Source organism: Tripterygium wilfordii, chromosome 14, assembly GCF_013401445.1.
Source record: "Tripterygium wilfordii isolate XIE 37 chromosome 14, ASM1340144v1, whole genome shotgun sequence".
NCBI classification, from domain to species: Eukaryota; Viridiplantae; Streptophyta; class Magnoliopsida; order Celastrales; family Celastraceae; genus Tripterygium; species Tripterygium wilfordii.
In genome coordinates, this window is record NC_052245.1 from 2536868 (window position 1) to 2548373 (window position 11506).

The 11506-nt window shown below is 38.7% G+C and overlaps 1 protein-coding gene across 1 annotated transcript; it reads left to right on the forward strand.

The window, feature by feature from the left end:
* Positions 1-753: 753 nt before the first annotated feature.
* On the forward strand, positions 754-10101 carry LOC120014440 (lysine-specific demethylase REF6-like). Its single transcript, XM_038866394.1, has 7 exons — positions 754-1679; positions 2510-2588; positions 3683-3750; positions 3835-3985; positions 4424-5046; positions 6241-6951; positions 7411-10101. The coding sequence occupies exons 1-7, from the start codon at positions 809-811 to the stop codon at positions 9855-9857; spliced, it is 4950 nt and encodes a 1649-aa protein (XP_038722322.1). The 5' UTR covers positions 754-808; the 3' UTR covers positions 9858-10101.
* Positions 10102-11506: the final 1405 nt, after the last annotated feature.

The following is an 11506-nucleotide window of genomic DNA, read 5'->3' on the forward strand; positions in this document are numbered from 1 at the left end:
TGAAGCTATGAGCACCTTCTGTCCTACCGGCGTTTGATAGTATAGGAAATACTGATTGACCCGTTGAAGCCATTCTGTCGGATCATCCCCAGAGAATTTTGGAAAGTCTAACCGTGGGTTTCGGTTTTGCCAAGCTACGTTGCCAGCAGGATCGTCCCTCCCGCGCTCCCGTATAGGGGGAACCAGCATCGGAGCAAGTGGTGGGGGTGGATCTGGCGCGGGGGTTAAGCGTTCATTTAGTGACTGAATCACCAAATTTTGTTCATCCAGACGAGCATCGAAGCGGGCCGTGAGGGCCGTGATCGCGGCAAGGATGCTGGACTGAGAATCGTCGTCCGTCATTCCACGTGTTTTAACCATGTGCAGGAAGGAGCCTCTGATACCAATTTGTTACACACCCAGCTAAACAAGCCACTCAGATAAGAACAGAACCAAAATAAATAATATACTGCAATCTGTCAACTGATATTATAAGTAAATGATCCACAAGAACAACAGTGCTCTGTCTTCTACAATGAGATAACCCAAGATAATGCCCTATTCGAGTGAGGCGGCACTCCACAGTGTAGACAACAAATTACATTCAACAACGAACTGCCCTAAAATACAGCAGACAATATATATTGCTTCTAAAGTGATCCCAGCCTTTGAACTTCTCCCACATCGCACGGCTGACCATCAAACAGCTAAATATAACATAGACAAAAGGAACGACGTCGCTTAGGCCAGAGTTACCTAAGTTGACTCGTGACAGAGAGCCCCAAAGCTTCCCCGTCTTTGTTTTTTTATTTTTTATTTTTTATGATTGATGGCAGCTACGAGTCTAGCCCCGGAGCCACCACCAGCAATCGCAGAGGTGTTTCCATGGCTGAAAACCCTACCTCTGGCGCCGGAGTACCATCCGACTCCCGCCGAGTTTCGAGATCCGATTGCCTACATTTTCAAAATCGAGAAGGAGGCCTCCAAGTACGGCATCTGCAAAATTGTGCCCCCTGTTTCCCCTGCCCCAAAGAAGACTGCAATTGCTAACTTCAACCGCTCGCTAGCTGCACGAGCGGCTGCGTCCTCTTCTGGCGAGAAATCCGCACCCACATTCACCACCCGCCAGCAGCAGATCGGGTTCTGCCCTCGAAAGTCTCGTCCGGTGCAGAAACCCGTGTGGCAGAGTGGGGAGAACTACACCTTCCAGCAATTTGAGACCAAGGCGAAGAGTTTTGAGAAGAATTATCTGAAGAAATGCCTGAAGAAGGGCTCCCTCTCGCCTCTGGAGATCGAGACACTCTATTGGAAGGCGACTGTGGACAAGCCTTTCTCAGTGGAGTACGCCAATGACATGCCGGGCTCTGCTTTCACGCCCATGAAGAATGATGGCGGGAGAGAGCCAGGGGAAGGGGTAACGCTTGGTGAGACGGCGTGGAATATGAGAGGGGTGTCGAGGGCAACGGGATCGTTGTTGAGGTTCATGAAGGAGGAGATTCCTGGTGTTACTTCGCCTATGGTTTATGTAGCAATGTTGTTCAGCTGGTTTGCTTGGCATGTGGAGGATCACGACTTGCATAGCTTGAATTACTTACATATGGGAGCCGGGAAGACCTGGTATGGTGTTCCTAGGGAAGCAGCTGTGGCATTCGAGGAGGTAGTGAGGGTTCATGGCTATGGAGGAGAGATCAATCCTCTTGGTGAGTTTGGTGCTACAGCCTTAAATCAGATAAGCACGTAATTGTGGCTCTGTTCTAATATGTAATGTATTTTGCTTCAAAATGTTGGAATGCTTCTTGTCACTACTTTATGGTACGTGTTTTGTTAGTTCTAGTTAGCCTGGGATGTTACTCCCTCAATTTGAGTTTTAGAACATTATTATGAATAACTGAAGTAGTTGCTAACATCTGTGAAGAGCAAACTGCCCGATGCAGTGTATTGCCATGGTGAGTTATTTTGCACTATAAGTTTCCAGTATGGTACAATTGAGCAATTTGACTGAGATTTTTGGTATGAGTTGTGTATTTGTTGACCAGTATTGTTATTAGGCTCATTTGTGTTATACTTAGACTGTGAAGTTGAGTTTTGATAGAAATTGATGGCTAGGGAACTATATCGGAAATTTGACAGTATTTCGTTCAGTAATAAGGTTATGATTATGACCATGAAATGTAGGAACCATAGTTTGCTAATTTAAATGTTTGGGATGTTAAGATATATCTTCCAATTGACATGAGGATGTTTAAAGTACATATTGGGTGAGTATTACTATCTTCTTTTCAAGATGTACGGTTTGGTGTTAGCGCTTTTGTGCATATCGCTGTTGGTTGAGGTTCCTATTATCTTTCCTTGGTGTTTGGGTGGAAGTGTGAAAGAAGGGGTGCTCTATTGATTTGCCTACCAGGTGTTAGGTGAATGCTTTTTTACTTGGTTTTTTTTATCAAAAGCATCTTTGGAAACTAAGTTGATTATTGACTTTGTCAACAGTTCAATACATACTATCAACTAATACTCCTTTTCCTTTTATCAGTTACTTTTGCTATTCTTGGTGAGAAGACCACAGTTATGTCTCCTGAAGTATTTTTAGGTGCAGGGGTACCATGCTGCAGGTAACCACTTCATATTTGTCTATTTGTGTCTTCTAGTGTTCCTCGTTTGGCTTTCTACCTGCTTTCTCACATTTTATCGAGGAAAAAGATCCTCAACATTTCCATATTATGAATTGACATAAAACACTACACTTATAAGCCCTCCTATTATATATCATGTGAACTTTAAGCCCTCCTATTTTTCCCGGAGAACATTAAGCCCTCCAACTACATTTCAGTTGGACTTTAAGCCCTCTTACTTTTACCTGTCAACATTAATCCCTTGTACTATTATTTTGGATAAATAAAACTTTTTTGTAAATTAAATAATTTTATTAAATAAAATTTTAAAAAATTAGACTCTTTTTTTATATAAATAATCGTATCTTTAAGTGGGGTATCAATACTTTTTTTCTTTTTCATTTTCACACTCATTTTTCTGTTGACTGATATTTTTCTTCTCCTTTTTTCACATAAATAAAAATAAAGAAAAAAAACAAAATATAAATCATACATGAAAGAATTATAATGGTTCAGTTGGCAAAAAACACCTATATCTACTGCAAAGAATATTGACATTTACTGAAAAACCCTGTAAATTGAACTTATCTTTTTAAAATTTAATTTACAAAAGTATAATATTTTTATATTTTAAAGTTAAGCATGATATTATACTTAATGTATATTTTTTTGTTTATTTTTATTTATGTAAAAAAAGACGAGAAAAAATAATTAGTCAAGAGTAAAATAATGGTAAAAAATAGAAACTCCACTGAAAGATAAGATTAATTAAAAAAAAAGTTTAATTTTTGCATGTTTATTTAATAAGATTATTTAATTTACAAAAAGGTCTTATTTAATCCAAAAATAATAGTATGAGGGCTTAAAGTTGAACTGTAAAAATAGGAGGGCTTAAAGTTCACATGAGATATAATAGAAGGGCTTATAAGGGCTTTATGCCGAATTGAATTTAATGCTTAGATTTCACCTTTGGGTCGATTTCATAGGAATGCATTTCACCTCATTGGTTTCATAGTTTTTGCATCTGTCCACATACATACATGAAATTATTAGCTATCCTGCTAAAATAACTCTTTACTTAACTGAAAAATCAGGTTAGTGCAGAATGCTGGGGAGTTTGTTGTTACTTTCCCAAGAGCCTATCATACAGGGTTCAGTCATGGTGAGCACATTTGAATTTTCATTTCACTATCCTGATACTATTTACTAGGATACCTAATTCATCCTTGTGATCTATGATGCTTAGGTTTTAATTGTGGGGAAGCAGCAAATATTTCCACTCCTGAATGGTTGAGAGTAGCTAAGGAAGCCGCTATTCGTAGAGCTTCAATCAATTATCCTCCAATGGTGTCTCATTTCCAGTTACTTTATGACCTTGCTCTAACTCTAAGTTCGAGGTATCAGTATTTTATCACTTTCTGTTACTTCTTCTGCACTTTTTCCAGGAATAAAGGCTTAATCGAGGTTTATGCCTTCTCAAACTAGATCAGTTTGAACTTTACTGATTTTCATATTTGTTTATGATTTCTCTGTCTCTGATTGTTCTGACATGGAATTGAGCTTGATGTCTTCATTCCCATGCTGCCATTGTGCTCTCGTAATTCATGACGTGTAATTTTGATTGGTTCAATTATGTCGGCCAATACAATTTGAGTAAATACTAGAAAGAAAAAAGGTTTCAGTGTAGCCTTCAATATTTGTTATCATTTCTCAGTAAATTCTGTGCCATCTTCATTGTCTTTAAGAGTATTCCTCGGCACAACCTACCAATGTGCCAAAATATCAGCCGAATGTAGCTTTTTAAATAATTTTTTTGAATTTTTTATCTGTTGCAGAATCCCAACAAACATTAATTCTAAACCACGCAGTTCTCGACTGAAAGATAAGAGAAGAGGTGAAGGTGAAACTCTTGTTAAGAGGCTATTTGTGCAGAATGTAATGGAGAAAAATGATCTACTGTATCTTCTTGGGAAAGGTTCTTCTGTCGTACTTCTTCCCCAAAGTTCTTCAGATATTTCTGTCTGTTCAAATTTACGTGTTGGATCCCAATTAAGAGCGACTCCAGGGATGTCCTTTGATCTGTGCCGGACAACAAAACGAATGAAATCCTCAAAAACTTCAGTTTCTGATGATATGATGTTAGACAGGGGCCATGGAATCTTGCAAGTTAAGGGTTTCTTATCAGTGAAAGAGAAGTTTGCTTTTTTATGTGAAAGGAATATGATTTCCTCATTAAAGGAAGATGATAGTATGTGCACTGTGAATGCTGAGACCAAAAGAGGAAGTTCTTCACACAGTGATAAATTGTCTGATCAGAGACTGTTTTCATGTGTTACATGTGGAATTTTGAGCTTTGACTGTGTTGCTATTGTTAAACCACATGAAGCGGCGACCAGATACCTCATGTCAGCTGACTGCAGCCTTTTTAATGATTGGATTGCTGGTTCTGGAGTATCTGGTAATGAGCTCACCATTGCTGAAAAGGATGATTTCAATTCTGTGCAGAATTCTTGTTCAAGTAGGCTTACATGGAAATTCTTGTGATTTTGATGTGCTTGCATTATATGTTTCTTGCATAGTTGTCAAAGTCATACTCTTAATACCCAGACCTACGGCAAGCCTCTAAACTCCTTGTCATGTGCTTGCTCGCATGTGTTCATTGAGCGAACTTTTAAGTTTTGGTTCCTTACTAGTCATATATGACCTAAGCATTGCTAGCGAGTCTGTCCCAGTCATGCAAAGTTGCATGGGCCCCCCACCTTTGTTACTAAGAAAAAGTGCCAGCATGTGGCAATTAATTCTTGCTGACAGGTGATCAGAATGTTTTAGATTTGAGAGGTGATTGCAATGATTCTGGCAGAATCCAGCCTGCATTATTTGGACTATTGAACGGAAGATTCAAATGACAACGTGTCTACAAATGTCAAAATTGTTCCTTTGTTTTTTCTTCCTTTTCTTTTGGTGGAGTGAGGATAGGAGGTTGTTTTATCTCAGAAAGAATAATTGTGACTCTCCATCTTGAGATATTTGCTTTCAGAAATGCCACTTTTGGAAATTATATTGTTGTCCTTGTAGATTGAGGAGGGGGGTCTTGCTCTTTAGTGTTTGGAGGAAAACCAATAATGAGAATGCATGGGATTAAATGCGAACGAATATGGTGGTGGTGATGCCAGCTTTTTTCTTCTGTAAGTGTGAGGATTCACTAGTATACGAATCTAGGGCAGCAGTATTTACAAAAAAATTAAAATCAATGCTGCTGATCTTTAGTTATGCATGGCTTTCAGTGAAATTCCTCTCTGAAACTTGAAATATACAGTCAAAATATAGAACATCTTTGGATTTCCTGCGAAGGTGGATAAAGAAAGCAACTATTTGTTTGTAAGAAAATACTGGTCTCTTGTCCTGTGATGTCTGTCATTTTATGGACTGTATTTATGCAATGTAATTAGTGTCAGAACACATTTCTTGTCTTACTTGTGGGTATAATTGAGTGTGTCTAATCTTCCTGATGACTCATAATGGTGGTTGTCATGCATAATTATTATTTTTTTCTACCTATGTACCTTGTTCTACATAAGGCCTTTCCGTTTGTATATTTCCTCGACTGAAGATTCTATTTTAAACAATGAAAATGTTGTTGCTTCAAATACAGGATGGAAGGAAAAGAGCAACCCAGATGGTTTGTATGATGTTCCTGTTCAATCTGCCAATTACGAAAGTCAGATGACAAATCATGGTAGTGAAGAAGTTTTGGATACTGAAGCAGGAAAAGATACCACAGCTCTTGACCTACTAGCTTCAACCTATGGAAATTCATCTGATTCTGAAGAAGATAAGTCTGAACCAGATGTTCATCATTATGCTGATGAAACTAACATCACAAACTCTCGATTGGAGAAAGCCCAGGTGCAGAACATTGGTTTGCATTTTCAGGTGCAAGATTTCCATAGTGAGGCAGCTGGGGGTTACCAACAATCGCCATCAGAACGTGATTGTGGGGAACAAGTTCATCTGCACACGGAACATGTACGTAATGTGACTAATTTGAAGGACAGAAATCAGCAAGTTTCTGACTTATCTGCTGTCTATGGAACTGAGAAATTTGCTTCCTTGAAGTCGAACAATTTGGAGGGTAGATTGACAGTATCACATGCAACTTATAATTGTTCCCCAGTTGTCTGTGATCCTGAGAAAAATAATTTTAGCCACGCCATTGTACCCAAAGAGAATACAGCATCATTTCCCTTGCAGTCTGATGAAGATTCTTCTCGAATGCACGTCTTTTGTCTTGAGCATGCCGTTGAAGTAGAAGAGCAACTTCGTGCCATAGGAGGAGTGCATATTATGCTTCTATGCCATCCAGGTGTGAACTGATAGTTTTGTACCCTTCAAGCATTAATCAGACATTTATTTTTCTTTATTTGTTTTTCACATTCTTCTTCCTCATTATCTACTTATCTAGCAAGTTTTTTTCTTTTTTTTTTCCTTCTTGGCAGTTTGTATAGTGGTTTGTGGTGCAAGATGACCAAACATGATTTCTTTTTATTTTAATACCCATTTTGTCATTTAGAGTTGCATTGACTATAATGCCGAATTGTGTTCTGATTGCTTTAAATTTCCCGTGGAAAAATAGTGAAAAAGGATTTATAATTTAATCATTAGTTTTATCATTTATGTCATGTCAATTTTCTTACCCGTGAGTTGGTTTGTCCAGTTTATTGTATTGCATCTCCGGTACTTTTTTCCTGGTGCATTGTTGAGTATAATTACAGGTCATCTCATACTCTTTTATTGTTTATGGGAATCCATAAAATATTTGCAGACTATCCGAAGATAGAGGCTGAAGCAAGGTCAGCAGCAGAAGAACTGGGGATGGATCATACCTGGTATGATATCACTTTTAGAAATGCCACCAGAGAGGATGAAGAGAAAATTCAATCAGCTTTAGATAGTGAGGAAACCTTACCTGGGAATGGGGACTGGGCAGTAAAGTTGGGCATTAATCTCTTCTACAGTGTGAACCTCAGCCGTTCCCCTCTATACAGTAAGCAGATGCCATACAATTCTGTTATTTATAATGCATTTGGCCGTGCTTCTTCACTTAGCACTCCCCCGGACATTTTCAATGTGAGGAGGCCTAGCAAACAGAAAAAAGTGGTGGCTGGGAAATGGTGTGGAAAAGTATGGATGTCAAATCAAGTTCATCCTTTCCTAGCACATAGGGATTCTGAGGACCAGGATCTAGAAATAGAACGTGAAAGAAGCTTACATGGTCAGGCAATGCCAGATGAACAGCTAGAAAGGGAATTACAAAGCACCTGCAAAACTGAAACTGCCCAGCTGTCTAGAAAGTTCGGGAGGAAGAGGAAAATGATTTCTGGACAGGGATCAGCTAAGAAAGTCAAATGTGTTGTGACAGAGGATGCAACTTCAGGTGATCCAACGGAGAATAACTCTCACAAGCAGCATAGGAGAATTCTTAGTCGGAGGCAAATCAAGCATATGGAGGGAGAAGAAGTTTCTTATGATTCCCTGGAGTACACTTCAAGTCCTCTGTATAGGAGGATCCCTAGAAGCAAGCTCGCAAAATTCTCCGAGAGAGGAGGTTCAGTTTCGGATGATTCACTGGATGCAGATCCTCATCAACAGTATAGGGGGATTCCTAGACGCAAGCAAACCAAAATTGAGAGAGGAAATGCAGTTTCACATGATCTGTTGGGGAAAAGATTTGGGAAGCAGTATGCCAGGATTCGTCGATGCAAGCAAGCTGTATCTGTTGAGAGAGAAAATGCGATTTCATATAATTCAGAGGAAGATACCATTTATCAACAGGAGAGGAAGATTCCTGGAAGCCTGCGAAACAAATTTATCGAGGAGGAAGACATAGTTTCAGATGATTCACTGGAGGACACTTCAGATTGGGTCAACAGAAGGTTTCGAGGAAGCAAGCAAGCCAAATGTAGTGAGATGGGAGCTGCCGTTTCTGATGGTGGTATGGAACAAAATTCTCATCAGCAGCGTAGGAAAGTTCGAAAAAGCCCACAGACCAAATATACTGAGAAAGAGGATTTTGATTTGGATTATTCATTTGAGAGGGAAGTTTCAGTTTCTGATGATTATGTGGAAGAGAATTCTCATCAGCAACATAAGAGGGCTCTTGTTTCTTCATTTGAGAGGGAAGGTTCAGTTTCCGATGATTATGTGGAAGAGAATTCTCATCCGCAACATAAGAGGGCTCCAAGAAAAAAGCCAACCAAAGGTTTTGAGGTGGAAGATGCCACATTAGGTGATTTTCTGGAAGATAATAATTTCCAGCAGTGTAGGAGGATTCGCAGCAGCAAGCAAGTGAAACACGCTGAGCAAGTAGATGCTACTTCAGATGATGCTCTGGACGATAATACTCTTTTGCAACATAAAAGGATTCTCAGAAGCAAGGAGGCGAAATGTATTGATGCAGAAGATGCAGTTCCATATAATTCAATGGAGGACGACTCTCTCCAGCGGCATGAGCGAGTTCTTAGAAGCAAGCAAAAGAAAGCAGTGACCCCGCGCCAAATGAAACAAGAGAACCCTGGACGTATGAAACAGGGGAGTCTGTTACAGAAACAAGGGAACCCTCGGGTATTGAAACAAGGGAATGCTAGATTAATGAAACAAGAAATGCAAATTAAACAAGAGACTCCACGGGTTCACAATTTTAAAAGTGGAGGGAACACTAGACAGAGAAATTCTTGTGTCCAGGAACTAGAAGGTGGCCCTAGCACACGTCTACGGAAAAGGACCTCAAAGCCGTCAAATGAGGTAGAGAGCAAATTGAAAGTGATGCAGTCTAGCAAGAAAAAGCCTAAGAAAGGTTCAGCTACAAAGGTTCAGCCTGGTCGTAACAGTGCAAAATTGAGGAATGAGGAAGCAGAATACCAGTGTGACATTGAGGGCTGTACCATGACTTTTAAATCGAAACAGGAGCTTGGTGTGCACAAAAGAAACATATGTCCTGTCAAAGGGTGTGGAAAGAAGTTCTTCTCACACAAGTATCTGGTGCAGCACCGTCGAGTCCACATAGATGACCGCCCCCTCAAGTGCCCTTGGAAGGGCTGCAAGATGACTTTCAAGTGGGCATGGGCTAGGACTGAACACATTAGGGTTCACACCGGTGCTCGTCCCTACGTGTGTGCTGAGGCAGGCTGTGGGCAGACATTCCGATTTGTGTCAGATTTTAGTCGTCACAAGCGGAAGACTGGTCACTCAGCAAAGAAGGGCAGAGGATAATTTGAAGATTGTAATTTAACATTGCTAATGAGACTGTTGTTCGATTGACGGGTAGGGGCTAGGCTTAAAATGGGTTAGGAAAAATCAACTGTAATTGTCATTCAGGGTAACAATTGATTCTGTTTTACCATGGTTCTTCATTAGGGCCATTTGTTTACTGCAGCCAGAGCAATTGTTGGATCTGGAATTAGATTTATTTTCCGATGATATTGCATGTTAAATGATGTGGGTGCACGTTATTGTATAGAGTCCTACAATGGGAGATTTGAGTTTGGTGAAGAGTGTGTTGAGCCGAAGGGCCTTGTGATTGGCATACTCGATCGTTTGCCATATTCTCTCCTGCCTCATTAGAGGGAGAGAGTGTGTTTTTAATTTAGGGGAAGCAAAAACCGAAAGCCTTATGTTGTTTGAACTTTGTGGCCTAATATGTGCGTCTATGGAAGTCACTTGCCTTTGATGAGTATCTTCATCAGCCTTCTTGGACACCTTGTATTTTAAAGAAAAGTAAAAAGGCCTCATAAATAGGGTGATACAACATCAAATGGATCTGCATTAGGCTCATTTGAGCCATTAATTTTTTTTTTTTTATAAAAAAATGTTTTAAAATAATAAATTTAATGTTTTTATTGTTTGGATCATCATCATCATGTATTTTTTTTAGGGGAAAAAATTTAATTGGTTGACAAAAGATTGATACAAATGTGATGCATTTTCTATCGTTGGATCAAATACCTATTTAACTTGTTATCATTTGTTAATGAAATTAGTTTTTTTGTCTTGAAAAAAAATACATCATGCTAAGCTATACGCTAAATACTTTACATTTACAATTTTTTGATCATTTGCAATAGATGGTCTACTGTAGGGCCCTGGAATTCATATAACATTGGTCATGAATTAATTCCATGTATAAGGAAGTTTCATGTGTACCAATTAGAAGAACCTTGAGAAAAAAGGATACATATTGATGAATATTATTAGTCTAAGTAAAATAAGACAAGGAAATTATATCATACAATATGGTTATTGACATTTTTTTATAAGCTATGTTATTGGAGAAATTATTCAATGGTTTTGGTACATCATGTCGTGTGCTATGTCAAAATCACTGAATAATTACTCTGAGGTGAAGAGATGGAGAAGGTGGATGATGATATCGAATTTCAATTAATTTGAGTTCGACTTATATTTGAAGTGCACTCAATTTTGGGTGCTTTTTTAATCTGGATTTGGAGTGCATTCTATGAGCATTTAAATTTCTTTCAAATAACATTTGAGTCAAGTATTTTTTACCAAATTAACACCCGCCAAATATTTATATATCATAATAATATTTATTCGAAAATTTATATTCAACACCAGCCAATGGCGTAATTAGCTCAAGTAGTATTGTATAAAAAAAAGTGGTCCTCGTAATATTAGTAATTATAATATCATTAAAATTGAAGGAGGGTTATTGTGGAATATAAATATTTGATGAGTGTTAATTTGGCAAAAAAACACGAGAATTTGACTAACTTTTGGAATCGCCGGCGCGCTAGCGACTAGAAAATCATCTATTTTTTAGGGGAAAAGTTTTTTTTAGTTTTTTTGGCATGAATTTAACCGACTAATCAGTCGGTTATCAATATTTATTTCAATCGATTATC

Coding starts and splice junctions, on each gene's coding strand:
- LOC120014440 (XM_038866394.1), top strand. CDS start 809: ATGGCAGCTACGAGTCTAGCCCCGGAGCCACCACCAGCAATCGCAGAG. Junction 5,047..6,240: donor TGCTGGTTCTGGAGTATCTG/GTAATGAGCTCA, acceptor CTTCAAATACAG/GATGGAAGGAAAAGAGCAAC. Junction 6,952..7,410: donor TATGCTTCTATGCCATCCAG/GTGTGAACTGAT, acceptor AAATATTTGCAG/ACTATCCGAAGATAGAGGCT.